The 19,575-nt window shown below is 47.9% G+C and overlaps 1 protein-coding gene across 2 annotated transcripts; it reads left to right on the plus strand.

Annotated features, from left to right (window-relative positions):
• The first annotated feature begins 6,554 nt into the window (after nucleotides 1-6,554).
• LARP6 (La ribonucleoprotein 6, translational regulator) lies at nucleotides 6,555-19,194 on the plus strand. Of its 2 annotated transcripts, none has more exons than XM_019802873.2 (3): nucleotides 6,555-7,128; nucleotides 13,561-13,771; nucleotides 17,673-19,194. In XM_019802873.2, the coding sequence occupies exons 1-3, from the start codon at nucleotides 7,100-7,102 to the stop codon at nucleotides 18,735-18,737; spliced, it is 1,305 nt and encodes a 434-aa protein (XP_019658432.1). In that variant the 5' UTR covers nucleotides 6,555-7,099; the 3' UTR covers nucleotides 18,738-19,194. The 2 variants fall into 2 exon arrangements, with proteins under 2 accessions (XP_019658432.1, XP_019658433.1); XM_019802874.2 differs by lacking the exon at nucleotides 6,555-7,128 and adding an exon at nucleotides 17,261-17,556 and having other exon boundaries at nucleotides 13,633-13,771.
• The last annotated feature ends 381 nt before the right edge of the window (nucleotides 19,195-19,575 follow it).

Consider the following 19,575-nt stretch of genomic DNA (forward strand, 5'->3'; position numbering starts at 1 on the left):
CCTGAGCCCCGGGTGGGGCAGCGCCAGCGAGGAGGAGCCGCCGCGGGCACAGGTAGGTGCGGCGGCGCGGCGCGGCCGGGCAGAGGGGAGCCCGCCCCGGGTCCCGGCCGATCAGGGGCGCCGGGACGACTCCGCGGGCGGAGCGGCTCCAGGCAGCCCAGCCGCGGGCTCCGGGCGTCCCGCCGAGGTAGAACGTGCTCTCGGCGGTTTTGGTGCCCCGCTCCTCAGCCTTATCGCCCGACCGGAGCTCCCGGGGCTGGCGGCGGGGCTTTGAGGGGCCTGGACGGAGGCATGCCCTGGCACCCCGGAGGAATTCCTTCCTGGGCCATCCTCGCCATCTTCTCCCCCCACCGGAGGAGGCTCTCCTTGCGTCCGCTCACCCCGGACCTCCCCAAAAGCCCGTCCCAGCCCCTCAGGGACTGGCCCACCTGCCCCTGAGAGGGGCCCCACCGAGCCTGCACTGCCTCCTTCGTCCTGTCGGCTTATCAGTCCAAATGGGTGGGGGCAGCCCAGGCCCCGCTGCCACTTGCTGCTGGGGGATCCGAGGAGTGTTTGCATGGTGTAGAGAGCTCTCCTGCCCTGATTTGGATTCAGCTCAAGGCTTACTGCTTGCATCCTCGCGGGCCGGGGATTCCTATTTTCGCGCAGCCTCCCCCACCTGACTTCTATGCTTGCATCATCATCTTGCAGCCCTGCTAGTTGGGTTCCTGAGTGATGAGCAGTCTGGAGCTGTGATGGCACAAGAAGCCATCTGTCTAACCGTGCCTTTGGGCCCCGAGCCCTGGCATCAGCCAGAGACCTTGGACTTGTGTCCCCCCACGCCGGCACCTTTCGGGTCTGTGGTTTCGTTCCTGCTATTGAAAGGAGATGAAAGTATGGAGTATCCGTAGCCAGGAGAGTAGAGCAATGGCAGAACTTGCAAATCCGGGAAATGCCCGCAGGAACTTAGTAAGAACCCTCTTTTTGGGGGGTTTCTGGGCGCATGCTTTGTAGTGGTCAGGGCTCTGCAGGAGCATGCCCTAGCAGGCAGATACTTACTTCACTGGCAGAATACTCAACGGAAGGGCGTGAGAACACTGGGTCCAGAGCCATTCCCCATCAGTGGCTGACCTTTCCCCAGTGGAAGAGGTCTGGAGGTAGGTACCCAGAGTTCATGGCAGTTCAGCGGAGACAGAGGTATCTGAGGACGAAAGTCCAGCCCAACAGTTTAAAGCAGAAACGCTGAACCATAGCATATGACCCCTAGCTACAGTAGGGCTCTCAGCACTCTCTCTGCTGTAAAGCCTGATTCATTCACTCACTCACTTGTTCGGCTCTGTGCTGGGAATACAAGTAATGAATCCATAGTCACTGACATCTTAGTCTTGGGGAGAAGGCAGCCACCTAGTCAGATAATTTCAGAGGTTATGTAAAAGAGCTCAGAGTGGCTGATCCTTCTGATTTCATTTACCTGTGACTGTGGTGACGAGCTCCCCCCTGTACTGGGGACTGAGTTTGGAGATGGCACCATTAGCAGGGATTAAAGCCCTACTTATTTCTTGGGCCTGGAAAGATCCCCCTGTGGAGATGAGGAGAACATGATCCTCATTTGGGGGGGCTTCTTGCCCCTACCCCCCACTCTCTCTCCAGAGCCACCCTTCCCTCCCAACTCCAGGGACTGGAGTCTCATGGAGCATTCAGTGTGAAGCATTTCCTGCTGCCCACTGGCAGAGAGTTGACCCCAGAAGATCCCATGAGACTCTTCAGGGTAGTGTTGCTGAAAGAGCCCAGCAGGCAGACATCCAGAGCATGAGAACGCAGCCAAGAACAGGACCCATGCTGTCTCCTGTTTGAGCCAGCCTGGCACAGCAGCAGCCCCTGCCCTGTGTGGACACTTCTCAGTTTCCAGAGCCTCCAGGAGAAAGCCCAGGTTCTTAAAGCTGTTCGTTGAGATGTGACACCCACCCACATCGTCCCCTTGGCCCACTGCTTCTTTCCCCGCCTGTCTCAGTAATTCGTGCTCCCCCAGCACGAACCCCCCTAGACTCCAGAACATAGGGTACAGTTTTGTGTTTACGTGCCTTTGCACTCCCTCCTCTGGGTCTCTCTGATTAACTGATCGATCTCTAATCAGCCTTAAAACTTCACTGTGCCTACCAGGTATTTATCCAAAGGATACAAACATAGCGATCTGAAGGGGCACATGCACCCTAGTGTTGACAGCAGCAATGTCCACAGTAGCCAAACTATGGAAAGAGCCCAGATGTCTGTCGACAGAGGAATGGATAAAGAAGATGTGGTGTATGTATTTACAATGGAATATTACTCAGCCATCAAAAGAGTGAAATTTCGCCAATTGCAACAACGTGGATGGAACTAGAGAGTATTATGCTAAGTGAAATCAGTCAGTCAGAGAAAGACAAATACCCTATGATTTCACTCTTATGTGGAATTTAAGAAACAAAACACATGAACATGGGAAAGGGAAGGAAAAATAAAATAAGATGAAAATTGAGAGGGAGACAAACCATAAGAGATGCTGATTAAAGGAAAACTGAGTGTTGCTGGAGGGGAGGGGGATGGGAGATGGGGTAACTGGGGGATGAGCATTAAGGAGCCCTGGGTGTTCTATGCAACTGATGAATCTCGAAATTCTACCTCTGAAACTAAACAACAACAAAACACGTCACTGCTTTGTCCCCACAACCCGCAATCCGCACCCCGAAGCTGTTTGTTTCCTGTCCTTGGAGTTGCTGTCGTACTCTGCACATTTTACACCTAGCATTGACCTCAGTTGTAACTGTATAGTTCTGTCTCCCTCACAAGAATATGAGCATAGCGAATTCGGGGACCACGCTTACCTTGCTCTCAGCACCCAGCTTGTACTGGGTGCCCCTAAATGTTTGTTGAACAAATGCATGTCTCTATCCACTGCATCATGCCATCGGTTTGAAGTATTTGTGTGGTTTTCCACCAACTAACTAGTCGGTGAGATCCTTGAAGGCAGTGACCTTGCCTTGCCCTCTCTATACCACCAGTCCTCAGCCCAACGCTTGGCTTTTCCCTGGGGTACAGGCAATACGTGGAAATAAGAAAAATGTTCTTTACTCTTCTCCCCACACCTCTCTCACCGAAAAGGTGTCTTTCTTTTTATTTTCACCTTTTTGAAATAAAAATTTCAAACATAAAATGTGAAAGAGGAATATTGTGAGAATTCATACACCTACCATCTAGATGTAACAGTTGTTAATATTTTGCCATATCGTTTGATGGACTTATGGGTGGTTTCCTCTGAACCACTTGAAAATATACGCAAGACTTACTCAGCACATTGTTTGAGAGCTCTTACTAATGACATTCTCCCGTAACACCATAACACTATTATTACAATGAAGAGAATTAACAAAGATTCCTTAGTTTAATCCCTAAAATGATCTAATAGCCAAGTCCCATATTTGGGTTTCCCCCCAATTGTCCCACATTGTATGTTATACATATTTCTTTTTCCCCTCCAACCAGCATCCAATCCAGGTGGTGGCATTTGCCTATTATGTCTCTTAAGAATCTTTTAATCTAGAACATTCACAATTTTTTTTTAATGCATTGCTATTTTGAAATAAGAGGCGAGATGTCTTGTTGAACGTTGCCCGGTTTGAATTGGTCTGATTTTGTTCTGATCATCTAGTTGAACTTGCTCCTTTGTACCCTGTGTTTCCTGTAAATTGGAAGGCAGGCTAAGGGCTTGATTCGATTCGGATTAAACATTTTGGCAAGAACACCTCATAGGCAATGCCACCGACTTTTTGTTGCATCCCCTCAGGCGGCTTTCACCAAAGTGATGCTCTAATTCGAGCACTTGAGCCAGGTGATCTCTCCATCGTGAAGGTACGAGTCTCCCTTTGCAATTAACAAGTAATATGTGGGCTTCCTGTGAATATTCTTTCACCAAGGCCCTTCGCCTAATGGTTTTAGCATCCGCTGGTGATCCTTGCCTGAGTCAGTTCCTCAGGAATTACAAATTGGTGATTTTCTAATTTTATTATCCTTTGTACATTTATTAGCTGGCATTCTTCTATAAGAGCTTTGCCTCATCATCTGGGATTGAACAAGAGTCCCTTCTAAGGAGGCAACATAAATGCTTAGTGACCAGTTTTCAAAGAGAGGAGTGGGTGTAATAGTCACATCAAATAATTTAAATTAGAGTCCTCCTTGTGGCCCTCCTCGATTCATGGACTTTTGTTTATTCACTTTTTAAAAATTAGCTACAATCATTATTTTTGATGTTCAAAATGTCCCTAAGTAGGGGAAACCCTTCAGATGGACTTCAATATAGCTTTTTGGAACACGCCTTTGAGTCTCTCAGCACTTTCTTGCTTTGTGGCTGTTGATATCCTGGGCTTACTTTGTACTTTTCCTACTCCAGTCATGGGATCCAGCCATTTCCACAGGAATCCCTGTGGCTAGTATTTTTCAAATACTAGCAGGAAGGTATTTAGAAACCAAGACCTGGAATTAAGAGTGCTTATTTCCACTGGGGCAACATTGGTTTTAGGCCCTTTCAATAGTGCTAGGAAATACATTTTTAAAAATAAGTTTATGTTGATAATTCCAATTCATATTTGACATTATAGGGTTTTTGTTTTACTTCTTTTATTTTTTTTTGCACTGACCGTCTTGATTCCTAACAACATTAACATATTTACTTGTTTGCTTTGTCTCACAATGTGTAAAAATGATTTAAAATTATAATACTACATATTAGCATGAATACTAAAATCACTGAAGCATACCTTCATTTAACAAACAGAAACATCTAGGTTCCTTTCTCTCCACGATCTTTCAGGGACATTGCACAAGCTATCTTTTCTCTGTTCTGGGTGATGATAGTGAAAGACTCCGTTAATTAATGCCAATTTTGTACCAGATGTGGGGCTAAGTACTTTGCATACATTATCTCTGCTTCACACCACAAACCATTATTTAGACCTGCAGAGACATCCACAAATTTTACTCCTTTCCCAGGCCCTAGGAATTATGCCACAACAGCGTGGCAGAAGACCGGGTTAGAAAAGAAGGTCATGAGGTCTGTAATAAGTCTATTAGAACCCATGGGCCACCCAAACATAGCATGGGGCCTCCGCTAATGGCATTCAAAATATAATTGTTCCCATAATGCCTTTGCAAAGTCGGACACACATGTTTCCAACCTGTCTTTCTGAAAAACCGTTATCTTTTGCATCTGTCCTTGTGTTTTTATATTGTGTTATCCGTTTAATTACCTTTAGAACCTTTTCAGATTCATTTTCGTTTCTAGAAGCAAGTCAAAAGGAGCTATACACAGATTGTACCGGACCCTGGTGTTTTTCATAAATGATGTTTCTCTTTTTTGTTCAAGATCCACCTTTTTGCTGTCCACCATTTTCCTGGTATTGGCAGCCAAAGCACCATATCAGACCATCTGCAAAGAGAAATGATGAGTCCAGGAAATCCTTTCTGTGTTGAAAACCAGAGTGAGGAGCTCATTACTCCACTGTTTTATCTTGGACATTTTTATTCATCAGGTGTCATTTGATTAACCATTCAATTAATATCTCCAGATTATCTTGAGATTCTATGAGAAAGGCAACCCTGGAGATTTTATGCTGTACTTTATTTCGCTAGGTCATTTACAAATACGATAAATATTTCAACACTGATCCATGGAGCCCCAGTCATCTGTTTTGAAATGTACCTCTTTATTTCTACCCTTTGTTTTCATTTCTAGCAGGTTTACAGCTATAAAAAAAGAACACATCAGTACCCCCAATTTACAGCAAAGTATTTAAGAGGAAACAATAATGTAAACATAAAACTTAAACGTACATTTTTTTTCCAAGTCGTCTTGAAAGGCCACTCATGACATATTCACCAGTAACCATACTTCCTGTCTCAGAGAATCCTGATAGGTGGGATTTGCCCTTACAGAAGCTATTCACTTCACATTGGTGATGCTTTGTAAATTCCTGCTACGTGCAAGGCTCTGGGTGGGTGCCAGAATGAAAGAAACCAACGTGAATCCTGTGCTCCGGGGGCCGAGGGTTCAGGGCACTAATTAGATATGCACATAGGAGCTCTGCTCCAAGTGCAGGCAAGTGTTAGGAGAAGTTGAAATGATTTCCTTCCTGGCGGAGTTGCATTTGAGATGGAGCTTGGTGTATGGCTAGGACTTGGACCTGAGAGATAGAGGCCAGATGTGCAAGGAGATGGAACAGCATACACCCAGGGGTGGAGCTCAGACACCTTGCGACACTTACAGGGACCTAGTCGTCTTTTACTTGCTTTCGTTTTAGAACAAAGGATCTGAAAGGAAATAGAAATACTTTGGGAAGCTGGTGACAGCCAGATTGGAAGTGAATCGGAATAAAGAGCTAAGGACTTTGGATTTTATTTGACAGAATAGAAAACATGAGGATTAGTATTAAAGTACAGCAGCGGCATAGCCCTTCTTCAGAATGTGTAATAAGGCCCAGAGTGCAAGAGGCTTAACCCAGAATACGACAGGGTGTGGAACCGTAGAGAGATTCTGGTTAGGAAATGTGTGAAGGATGCAGGGATTAAAAGGGATGATGATATCTGAGAGGGCATTTAAATTCTGCCTTTATAACAGTTGCCTCGCCTCACTGCTTGACCTCACGTGAAAAGTAGCAACCAACATACTCTTTACTTTCCAGGAGAAAAAGAAGAAATAAGGTGATTTTCTGAAGGAATTGAATGACTAACTGGTGAGCTTGGGCAGCTAAGGTAGAGCTGGTACCTGCAGAGTAATTCCTCCTCCATAGAATTTTAATAGTTAATAATTCCCTGCCTGCCCGCCCGGCAGTGGAGCCTTCCAGTTGGCATGCCCCACCCACGTCTATGGAACCACCTAGGAAGAAAACCAATCGCGCTATACCGCTGCGGAGGGAACCTACTTGACCCACCAAGAAAAAGCAACCCAGACCTTCCTTCGTTTTTCAAAATAAATAGCCACGGAGCCCAAGTGCCCACTTCTCAAGTGTGAACTGTATACAGCGACTCCCTTCCAAAGTGCACAGTATGGAAGGGGGGGGAAGTACTCACTTCACAGTGGAGACACAAGATAATGCCAGAGTCAGCATTGGCAGTGGTCAGGTATGTGCGTAGTCCCCTTGATACGATGTGAGGAGAATGGAAATTTACCTCTGTCGTCCTCTTCCCTAAAACCTATACACACCATCTAATCATAATATCTCAGATAAATCCCAAATGAAGGACATTCTGCAATATGTCTGACCAGGACTACTCAACACAGTCAAGGTCATTAGAAACAAAGAAAGCTTGAGAAACTGTCCACCCAAGAGGAGCCTGGGGAGACATGATGATTAAATCTAATGTAGCATCCTGAATGGGATCCTGAAAGAGAAAAAGGCCATTAGGTAAAAACTAAGGAAATGAATAAGGTATGGACTTCAGCTAGTAATAATGTATTAATAGCAGTTCATTAAATATACCACACTAATGCAAAGTAATAACAGAAGAAGGCTGATGTGGAATATATGGGAGCTCTCTGGACTACTTTCACACTTTTTCTGTAAGTCTGAAATTATTCTAAAATAAGTTTATTAAAAAAATTTTTTTAATAGTGAAAAAAATGAATTGATTACCAGTCCCATGAAGAAAACCAATTACATGAAATTCAATGAAAAACTGATCCCAGAGGATATAGAGGTGGCACTGTTGGAAACAAAGAGACTATAAAAATATACATCTACTCTGTTTAGGACCCGAGAAAGAGTTTAATATATTGCAGCCACAAAACAAGAACAGGATACTCTTAAAAAGGAGCGATCTGAAGACATGAAAGAGTTCTCAGAGAGTACATAATTCCTGAAATTAAACAATATATCAGGAAAGATTGGAAGGTCGTGTCAGGAAATCTCTTGCCATGTAGGGCAAAGACAATGGCAAAGACAACGTGAAAAAGAGGATGGGAGACATAGAGGATCAGTCTAAGTGGTCAGTCAACTAAAAGGACTTTAACAAAGAAATGTAATCTTAGCAAACACATTTGCCCTGCAGAGAGCAATGTTTGTAGTCATAAAAATAAGTACAACGGATTGACTTTCATCTTTTAGTATCTAAAGACGAAACGGAATATTAGTTACAGGATAGAATGTAAACATAATTAACCATGACAAGGTAAAATAAAGGTACATCTAATAGAATTTGAAAGGTTGGAAATGGAAGGAGAGGGGAAGAAGGTAGGGTCATAACACACACATCAAGTATAATGAGGAAGCAAGACGTAGCATTTAGTGTTGATGGAACAAGAGAGAATTTTAAGTGTATTATTTTAAAACAATTGGAAAGCTAATTAAAAAAACCCAAAAAGAATATAAAATATTAAAAATTAGAAGAGGCTTTGGGAGATGAGTGACGCCAAATCCTCACCTTATATAATAGGACATGAATAGAGAATGTCGAAAATTGGCAAGTGAAAAATAGAACCATGAACATATTTTATAGAACCACAAGGCAACTCTCCTAAGAACAGAATAGATGAATAGAGGTTGCCACAGCGGGGAGAGGTGGAGCGGGAATCGTTGCTTTCTTTATGTTATGTACTATTTTGTTTTATTTTTTGCTATGTGTATGTATTACTTTAATATTTAAGATTCATTTTTGATGAACTATGAATAGTGTCCAAGGGAGAAGTAATGAGAACAGTTGGAATGGAAAAGAGAACAGATGGGAGACAATGCAGAATAAAATCAGCACTTGATAATTGGCTCAGTGTGGGGGCAAAAGAGAGGTCTAAAAATGCATCTGGGGTTTTGAGCCTAAATGCAGAGAAGAGTGAACAGGGAAAGTAGGTTGTGGGGCAGTTTGGGAGGAAAGATACATAATCTTTACAGGACAGTTGTAATTGACAAGAAGTTACCAACATTCGTCTCTAAGGGATATAAATCCTTTAATGTTTGTAAAAGATACAGGGTCCTTTTCATTCAAAGGCTGTTGCAGGAACCAGGAGACAAGGCAGCATGCTCCCAGATATGCAAAAAGGCCTTGCCTCTCTTCCAAGGTCCCACTTTGGAGAGGCACAGTTGCCGCTGACAGCACCCATGCAGAGAGGGGGTCCTGGGTGCCGGAAGCTCACCCCTGCACTTGCGTAGGGGTTTATATCACCTCCTCAGAACTGCCCACCTGTTCTGGAATCTCTGGCTACCTGCTTGTCTGCTCACTCGGTGCAAAGAACTGATGCAGAGTCACCCGCCCAGCCCCCCACAGTGTGGATTGCTTACTGTGAGACTGTATGAAAAAGATGAGCTTCCCAGATGGAATGTCCCTCAGCAGGTGTAGGCTTCAGTACTCCCCGAGGTCAAGCTCTGCAGAAGGTGATGTTTCAATTCTGGACATACTGGATTTGAGGTGCTAACAGGCTATCCAAGCATCAGGCAGGCAGCTAGGAATTGAGGATGGGGGCCCCGGGGGTAAGAGAAGGATGGAGGGGTGGGAGGAGGCAGATCTGAATTGGGTGAGCCATCCAGGGGCTGGAGTGTAGAGGCCTCCGGGGGATAAAGAGTCAAGGATAGATCCTTGGAGACATGGGAGCACAATGAGTAGACTGGAAGGGGAGTTAAATGGGGAGAAGAATCAGAAAAGAACAAGTCACAGGAGCCTAGTGGGAGGAGTACTGAGAAGAAAGTGGTCAGCTGTGTCCCATCCTGCAGCGGGGGCCGGATGACCAAGGTGGAGAAAAGGTACGGCCAACAAATGCTGTGGCAGATGCCCAGACATACAGAATGAGTTTGCAGGCAGGGACGGTGGGCACAAGGGAGCTCTGGGCAAGTCTGATTCATTTTCTTGGTCAAGTTGAGAGAGAGTCATCTGCAGGGAGGAAGGGCTTCCCATGGCAGACCTCGGGAAGAATGGGAGGCTCTAGAACGGGCACTGGAGAAATTTGAGAGATTTCATCCCCGTCTTTCCCTTATGTTTTATTTGTCTGAGTTCACTTTTTATAATAGCGTCAACTACTTTAGTTGGGGAGTAGAACTTACTAGGCTGTGGGTCCCCTCGATGGTTTGGTCACCTCTGATATACTTGATATTTGTAGTAATTAGGCCATTTGGCCAATACCTGAGTCCACTCAAAACTCTTCACGGGTCATTACCCCACACCTCACCCCAACTCCTGCTGTTTATCTTGTCCTTGTCAGTGGGGCTCAGACTTTCCCATGCATTTGAGGTTATTTTATCTGGTGTATTCAACTTACATATTTTAACTACTAGTTAGGGAATAAGCTTTCTCTAATAAAGTGAAAATCTGTTTTGCCCATCTTGCTTCTACTTTTCATTCCAGTGATTGTTCCACTGACGCTTTTCCTTTGGCATGTTTTAAGGACCACTTTTCTCAATGCGGTATGACTATCCTGCTATTTGTAATTAATAGAAAACCCAGCCAACAAGTGAATTAAACAAATGGATTTTATCTTTCCCATGTAATCAAAAATCTGCAAGTAGGTAGGTAGAGGAATTGGTTCAGCAACTCAATAATATCAGAGCCAATAATGTCAATAAATTAGGCCAAGCTAATTCTCTTGGCCTTTTCCTTATCTTAGTAAAATAGCTGCTACAGCTCCAACCATCACATCCACACTCAAAACAGATAAAAAGGGAAGAGGCAGGGCCAAAAGATTTTCACTTGTGTTTTGTTGGCCATACCATGACAGATGGCTACTACCTGTGACGAAGTCTGGGAAAGTACATGTTTAGGTTTTTCAGGCTTTTTTGGTTTTTGTTTTTGTTTTTGTCTTTAATAGCCTCCATAATAAGGGAAGGCAAGTGAGAAAGTTTGCTATTAGATGTTGGGTGAATCTGACTAATGTCTACCACAGCTATCTTCTAGAAACTTCTAAAATATTCAGTTTGTCTAATGTTTAAGTTGCCTTTAACTTAGTTTATCTTACAGGCTGCCTTAATGTATTTCCTTGGTTTGCCATCCCGTTTTTAAAAGCCTTTTTAGGGGCGCCTGAATGGCGCAGTGATTAAGCGTCTGCCTTCGGCTGAGGGCGTGATCTCAGCATTCTGGGATCGAGCCCCACATCAGGCTCCTCTGCTGTGAGCCTGCTTCTTCCTCTCCCACTCCCCCTGCTTGTGTTCCCCCTCTCGCTGGCTGTCTCTCTGTCAAATAAATAAATAAAATTTTTAAAAAAAAATAAAAGTCTTTTTAAAAAACATACTTTTAAAGCTATCTCTCAGACCATTTTTTTTTTCCATCAGTACACATTTGCCTTGGGACATCGGTGTGGTATTTCAAAAACATTTCCAGACTGTCTGCAGGCAAATAACGAAACGCTTCATTTTAAAATCAACCAACGCCTACTTTTATGCTAATTATAATTTCTGAATTTGAAAAATCAGGAAACAGATTTATTATTTTCTCTCCTGCCAGAATATTCCATTTTTATTCTCATCTTGACTCTTCCACAGTTGTTGTTTTTTTTGGTGGGGGGGTGGTTAAGAGTCAGTGAAAATTTTGCTGGAGTTGAAGGACATACAGGTATATACCTTTTCCAGTTTTAAACTATCACAGTAATAGTTGACTTTTACATTCTGAGCCCCCTCTCCCCTTTTTTGTATTAGTTGATTATTTTATTTAAGGGCTTCATCCCAATCCAAGGAAAATGTTAACTGCTTGCTTCTTTTTTTTTTTTTTTGAACGATTATTTCTTTATTTGAGAGAGAGAATGGAGAGCAAGAGAGAGAGCACGAGAGGAGGTGAAGGGCCGAGGGAGAGAGAGAGAGGGAGAAGTAGGCTCCCTGCTCGGCAGAGAGCCTGATGCAGGGCTCGATCCCAGGACCCTGGGATCATCACCTGAGACGAAGGCAGACATTTAACCGACTGAGCCACCCAGGTGCTCCTGACACTTCTACCTTTTGACTATTGTGAAGATGCTGCTGTGAACTCTCTGAGCCCCCTGGGGAGCCAGGCAGATTCTCCCAACAGAGAGGAAGCACCCTGAATGCTTTAGGTGGACTGGGTGTCTGCATCTGTCCCAGGACATGTTCATGGAGACTCTGGGTCTGGTGGTCGTGTTACTAGAAATCAAGCTGCCACATAGGAAAGCGGTAATGTTTTTTTCTGGAAGTAATTTCTAACCAATCCTTTTTATTGAATAAGATCTACAGGCTATTGTATAATACATAATTTAATTTGGTCATTAAATATGCCAGCGGGAACTCACCTTCGAGAGCTTCTAATTGATAGTGTCAACTATGGTGCACACCATCATAAACTCCCTGGATGTCTGTGGATTTGAATTTTTGTCATCCCTTGGTGAGAGATCTGCCTTCCTCCAGAAGCTTTGTTCAGGATTTCTTTGGCTTGTTCTCATATCCGAATATTCTCAGGGAGAGGGGGAGGAAGTCTGTTCGGCTGGAGCCACTGGTGGGTGTGGGTCTCATTTAGAAGAGCCCTGGTGAATGGGATTGTTTCCAGATTCCGTGGCAGGGTCCCAACAAAACGTGGAAAGTATTATGTGTGCTGGCTTTGGAGACAGAAAATTTGAGTTTCCATCCTAGATCGGAGGGGTAAACGAGCATACCTGCCACCTACCAGCTTCGGAGGGCGTGCCAGGCACCCGTGTGGACATTTCTGTGCATTAGTTCATTGAAGCTTCTGACCGTCCTGTCGGGAGAGTGACTGTCGTGAGTCCCAGTGTACAGATGACAGGACCGAGGTGTGGCAGGGGAGTTCCTTGCCTGAGTGGACTCAGTTAATAAATGGTGGTGGCAGGATTCGAACCTACATGGGCTAGCTCTAGGATTGGGACTCTTAGTTACTCTGCTAAATTATCTTCTAGAAATCGGGATTTGGGGGGTAGAGTGGGGAGGGAAGAGGAAGAAGGGGGTGTGAAAAGCATCCCATCTGTGGCTGAGCAGCATGTAAATGTTAGTAGAGGCTGTTGTTACTTCAATGACCCTCCGTCCGTGTTAAAAACAGAAGCTTGATTTCTTTGCCGGTGGGGCAAAAGCCAGCCCCGTTGTGGCCCGGTGATGACCACCTCCAACGAGTCCAGTTCAAGTGTGACCCAGTGCCATTTCCTAGGGCAGCAGAAACAAACTACCACACTCTGGGTGGCTTAGAGCGACAGAACTGATTGCCTCACGGTTCTGGAGGGCAGAAGTCAGGAATCAAGGTGTCAGAAGAGCGTTCCCTTCCGAGGGTCTGGGGACAGATGGGTCCCAGGCCACTCCTCTGGCTTCTGGTGGTTTGCTGGCAACCCCTGGTGTTCCTGGGCTTCTGCCGAATCAGCCCGATGTCCACCTTCCCCTTCACATGGCATGCTCACTGCGTGCTCATGCCTCCAGAGTTCCCCTTTTTATAAGACGCCAGTCATACTGGATTAGGGGCCAGCCCGTCTGGTGTGACCTCGTCTTTAACTGATGACATCTGCAAGGCCCTATGTCCAAGTAAGGTCACGTTCTGACATACAGGGCTTTGGGACTTCAACCTATGACATTTGGGGGCGGTGGGGGGTACACAATTCAGCCTGTAACCCCCGGCGTCTCCTTCTGGTCTCAGTGGCGCCACAACGAGTGGGGGCGAGAACGAGCGAGAGGATGGCGAGCAGGGGTGGAAGCCCCCAGACCAGGAGTTAATCAGGAAGCTGGTGGATCAGATCGAATTCTACTTTTCTGATGAAAACTTGGAGAAGGACGCCTTCCTGCTAAAGCACGTGAGGAGGAACAAGCTGGGGTACGTAAGCGTCAAGCTCCTCACGTCCTTCAAAAAGGTAAGGCTTCCTTCTCACAAGCAGACTCGAGGATTCTGGGGGCGTGGGGGTCGCAGTTCTAAATATTTTTTGCCCCCTCGATACCTGGTGACGGGTGATTTTTTTTTTTCGCCCCTCTGGGGCCTGAAATAGAGAAAAATGATCCAGAACGGGGATTTAAGATCATTATGAAGACTTATCTTCCCACCGTATGGAAAGGGGCCTGGGTGTTGGGACAGATGTCAGCGGGTGGCGGTGATGAAATGATAGGGCTTGTTCTTAGTAAAGGTCAGGCACTCTTGCCAGGCGAGGGGGTGGCCGGGAGGATGCTGTGCCAGGTCACGGGGACTCAGTGGCCTGGAGAGACACCTCCTGGGCCTCAAATTGTGTGAAACGCAGGCTTTTCCCTTGTCTAGTTGAATAAATAAGAAGAAGGAGCACCCAGAACTCTGGGGGTTGCTTCCAGCCTCCTTCCAGACTCCTGCAGCCTTGCCGTGTAAAACCAACGTCCTCATCGGTATGGTGATGTGGGGTGTCTGATCCTTGCTGCCCTGTAGGCAGCGGACCCAGCAGCTGGCCTGTTGTGTGAATTCCCCCCGTCTCAGAGCGTGGACGGACGAGCTGGAGTATGAACTCCGTGTCTTCTGTGGGGGAAGTGTATTTACTAGAATGGAAAAGCACCGCATGGCCTGTTGCATAACAGGCTATGTAACAGCTGGGTCCCAGCCAGGCTGCCTGTGCACTTTGCCAGAGAGCCCTGGAGGAGAGCTCTTCTCCCTGGGGCTGTTCTCTGCCTCACCTGCTGCTGTAGTGGTCTGTCCTTTTACCCAGTCACCAAACATACCCATTCTGCACCCTGACTGCTGCAGTGGGCACAGGCTAGAGGACATGAAGGTGGCACTTCCCCTGCCCTTGCAAAGTCCAGTGAAGGGGAGAGATCAGTGCAGGACTGCCCGGTGACTGTAGGCAGTAAAAGAACAGAGTCGTGTGCATCAGACCCAGCAACCCTGCCGGGGTGATGGAGAAGTCTTTCTAGAAATGGTGACATTGAAATAGGATGTTGGAGAACGAGTAGGAATTTTCAGAGTACAGGAGAAGGGGAGGGGCTCTTCATGTTGCGAAGGAAAAGCCTCCTGTGTGGCTCCTTTGCTCTCCCCCCTCTAACACACTCACGACACTCTGACACCAGTCGTTTATGTTGGGGGAGGGGGCTCCCCACCAAACAGTTCTGTGTCTACCCGGAGACAGCATTGGATCCTACAGGTTAGGGGTTCATCCCACGAGACTGCCCCCACTTCAGGAACCAGTGGCCAGTAGGAGGCCCCCAGGTCACCCACAGCTTCTGTCCAACTTGGCTACAAATCACAGGTTCCCATCACCTGCTCCCCCTGGGATTTGATTATTTGCTGGAAGAGCTCACAGAACTCAGGGAAATACTTGCTTAGATTGACCAGTTTCATAAAGGCTGTGATGAAGGACACAGGTGAAGACCTGCTTAAGAGATATGCAGAACAAGGCCCTGCATGCAGGAGCTTCTGTCCCTGTGGACTTGGGGTGCCTCACCCTCCCTCTCAGTCTGTGGATGTATTCACAGACCTGGAAGTGCTCTGAAGCCCATAGTGTTGGGATTTTTATGGAGGCATGATGAACTGTTAACTCAGTTTCCTGCCCCTCTCCCTTCCCTGAAAATTCCAAGCTTCTAACCATGGCTTGGTCTTTCTGGTGACCGGCCCTCAACCGGGACCCCCCCCAGAAGCCCGCCCGGAATCGCCTCATTAGAACAAAAGATACTCCCAGTGTTCTCGTCCCGTAGGAATTGCCAGGGTTCCGGCAGCTCCGTGCCAGGAAGGGGGACAAAGAGCAATGTATATCGATGATGGAGAGGGACTGTTCCATCGTTCTCCATCCGCGAGGCCCCAAGTTGGGTTTTATTCCAAGCTGAAACGGGCCACTCCAGTTTTAGGAGCTACTGCATTGAAATACGAAAGGTCTTTTGGTACAAAAGATCTCTTTTGTATCAAATGCATAAATGCAGAAACGCCACTTCAGAGAAGTATTTGAACATTAAAATCCCCAAGTCCTATCGAAACGCTGCATCGAAATATCGCACATGTCCAGAGAACAGTGAGTGAACCCTCACACGGAAGCCACCACCTCCAAAAGGAGCACAAAGGCCCTTTTCATCCCAAAGGTTTTCCTGCTGATCATAATGGGAGACACGTAGGACAAACAGGGAAATGACAGTTTCTGAAAATCTTAGAAAGTTCTACCGGTGATTGCACAAGGAAAGCACCTCCCTGGCTCTGAGGTGGTGCCCGGGGGTGCTCAGTGGACCCCGCTCCTGGCTCTGGAGGGGTTCTGGGTCTTGCCAGAGCCTGCTTCCCTCTCGATTGCATGCGGTCTTCCATCAGCTTCTCTAGCCCTCGGAGTGCGGCAGCACCGGCCCTCCCCTGAGCGCTCCTTGCTCAGGCTTCGGGCTTCGGCAGTAGCTTTGCTTTTCCTCTCCTGAGTGGCCCCCTCCTGACTGGTTTTGGAGAAGGCTCCCCCCTGGGTCATGCTCTGAGAGCTGCTGCCTGGTTTCCTCACAACTTGGCAGTGATCTTTGGTCAACATCTTCACCCTTTCTGGATCCCTGATTGACTACGTTCACCTGAAGCCTGACCCTTTGCCTGGACCTTTGCTGACCCTCTGTTCTGGGGGTGTGTCATGGAGATCAGCCCATTGATTCTGGGTGTGGGTGACTTGTGGGTCCCACAGCCTAAGCCCAGTCTGGGCCATTTCGCCCCGAGACCAAGGCTAGAGTGCACAGCGCCCTCTGCAGGAGCCTGCCTCTGCTAATAGCTCCGTGAGGTCCCCCCACGCTGCCCTGTTAGCGAGCCTCCTTCTTGAGTTCTGGGAAGTTCCTTTCTGGTCTCAGGGCTCCTCTGCACAGCGACTGCATTGGCCTGGCCTCAGAGAACTCAGGGTGATCTTGCCATTCCCGTCTCAGATTACCCACCCCACCCACTTCCACTGTTTCTGTGGGATGGGATGACTCATTCTCCATGGCATTCCGTCCAGCGGAAGTGGGCCTCTCGAAAATTACTGTTTTACAATATAAACATAGCCTCCATATACTGCACATCGATACGCACAATTTCCACTCAGGGAGGAGGAGGGAGGGAGGGACGGTTTCATCATCCTCTGTGAGGCCCTACTTGGATTTTATTCCAAGTCAAAACAGTCCACATCATTTTCAGGAGATATTGCAGTGGAATATGAAAGATCTTTGGAACTTTCTGTGTATCAAATTGTAAACAGAGAAACACAACTTCAGAGAAGTGTTCGGATGTTAAAATCTACGAATTCTGTCAAAATGATAGCACGTAATACTTGAACAACCGATAGCACGTGATACCTACCGAGTACTCAGTATGAGCTGGATGCTGTTCTGGGTCTTGTATGTGTGTATAATGTGTGTCTGCATGTAGATATGTGTCTGTTGATTTATTCATTTGATCCTCACGACAGCTCTGTGAGGTGGACACGATTGGCGTCTCCATTTGACAGATGAGGGAGTTGAGGCACTGAGAGGCTGAGAAAGTGCAGGTCTTACCGCCAGCCGGATGCAGGCCTTGGACTTGTGTATCTAACAGCCTTGTGGCGGGGCCTGCGGGTTTAACCCCTCAACGTGTGTGCCCTAGACTATCTCCACCGCCACAGAAAGTTCTGTTGGACAGCACTGCTCTAAACAGTACTGCCTAGCTTGACATCGTCAAAAGTGTGTGCGTTCGCTCACTGGGCTTTTGAATGCCCGCACCCACCAGGTACGACGCTAGCGACCAGTGTTCCAGGGGGTGAGGAAAGGAGGGAGGGGGATGACAGGACACGAGCTGGGCGAGGACAGAGAGGTACCGTTCCAGATGTGCTTTGTCTCCTTCAGGTGAAACACCTGACCCGGGACTGGAGAACCACGGCGCACGCCTTGAAATACTCGGTGACCCTCGAGTTGAACGAGGACCAGCGGAAGGTGAGGAGGACCACCCCCGTTCCGCTCTTCCCCAACGAGAACCTGCCGAGCAAGATGCTCCTGGTCTACGATCTCCACCTGTCCCCCAAGCTGTGGGCCCTGGCCACCCCCCAGAACGGGAGGGTGCAGGAGAAGGTCATGGAGCATCTGCTCAAGCTCTTCGCGACCTTCGGGGTCATCTCGTCGGTGCGGATCCTTAAACCTGGGAGGGAGCTGCCCCCCGACATCCGGAGGATCAGCAGCCGGTACAGCCAGGTGGGGACCCAGGAGTGCGCCATTGTGGAGTTCGAGGAGGTGGAGGCGGCCATGAAAGCCCACGAGTTCATGAGCACAGAATCTCAGGGCAGGGAGAACATGAAGGCCGTCCTGATTGGCATGAAGCCACCCAAAAAGAAGCCGCTCAAAGACAAGAACCAGGACGAGGAGCCCGCCGCAAGCAGCCACCCGAGCAAGTCCCTGAACAAGAGAGTCGAGGAGCTACAGTACATGGGCGACGAGTCTTCCGCCAACAGCTCCTCCGACCCCGAGAGCAATCCCACGTCCCCCATGGCCGGCCGGCGCCATGCGGCCGCCAACAAGCTCAGCCCTTCTGGCCCCCAGAATCTCTTTCTGAGCCCCAACGCCTCCCCGTGCTCGAGTCCCTGGAGCAGCCCCTTGGCTCAACGCAAAGGCGTTTCCAGAAAATCCCCGCTGGCCGAGGAGGGGCGGCTGAACTGTAGCACCAGTCCTGAGGTCTTCCGCAAGTGCATGGATTATTCTTCTGACAGCAGCATCACTCCCTCCGGTAGCCCGTGGGTTCGGAGGCGCCGCCTGGCTGAGATGGGGACCCAGGAGAAGAGCCCCGGAGTGAGTCCCCTGTTGTCCCGGAAGATGCAGACTGCAGACAGGTTACCCGTGGGGGTGCTGAGACTGCCCAGGGGCCCTGACAACACCAGAGGATTCCATGGGGGACACGAGAGAGGCAGGGCCTATGTATAAATACCTTCTATTTTTAATACCGGCTCCCTCGAAATACCCGGCATGGCATAAGATGCAATTAAGTCCCCATCGAAAAATTTTGTATACATGTAAACCTCTTAATTTATATATTTGTAATGTATATAAGTTGTCTGGTACGCTATGGTTTTAAGAACATCTCCTAGTTCAGCACAACCAGCATGACCATTCTTTTGATGATGCCCAATGTGTCTGAATGTTACGGCTCTGCAGGGCTGCGCGACTGACGCTCTCCAGGGCCGGTCGGGCCGCCGGTCTCTTCTTCCGGACAGAGTTCTTCCCCGCGGTGACTGAGCTGTCCTCGGCGGGCCACGCAGGGCCTTCCTGGGAGCCCACGGGACTTCTGTTGTGTCACGGCCACTCATTCAGCCGGTAGCGTGGTGTCTTACAGGACCAAATGTGTATTTCCCGTCAAGTGAATAAATAATTAAACACCCGACTGGGATTGCTGGCTCTTGAAGTCATAGGTGGTGCCTGACAGAAGTCCGGGCCATCTGACAAGGCTGTGGGTGTTCGGTCAGGAGGCCCTGAGGAGCTGAACAGAGACGTATGTCGTGAATGTGCCCAGGGCAGCCCTGGGGTTCTCCCCAGGGCTCCGGCCGCCTGAGAGGTCAGCAGAGTTTGTGCAGCTATTAGAAAACCACAGTGAATCCTACCCGGGCAAAGGCGGCTTCATAGAGACCAGGCTTTCTGGATGTGCTCCCCAGACTGCCTCCTTTCCTATGGTTGATGCCCCTTGTCCCTGGAAGCTGACCAGTGTAGCAGCAAGAGCGGTGGCCTACATTCAAAATGTGCGGGCTTATCCACCTGCTGTTGGGGG

This window comes from Ailuropoda melanoleuca, chromosome 5, assembly GCF_002007445.2.
Source record: "Ailuropoda melanoleuca isolate Jingjing chromosome 5, ASM200744v2, whole genome shotgun sequence".
Taxonomy (NCBI): domain Eukaryota; kingdom Metazoa; phylum Chordata; class Mammalia; order Carnivora; family Ursidae; genus Ailuropoda; species Ailuropoda melanoleuca.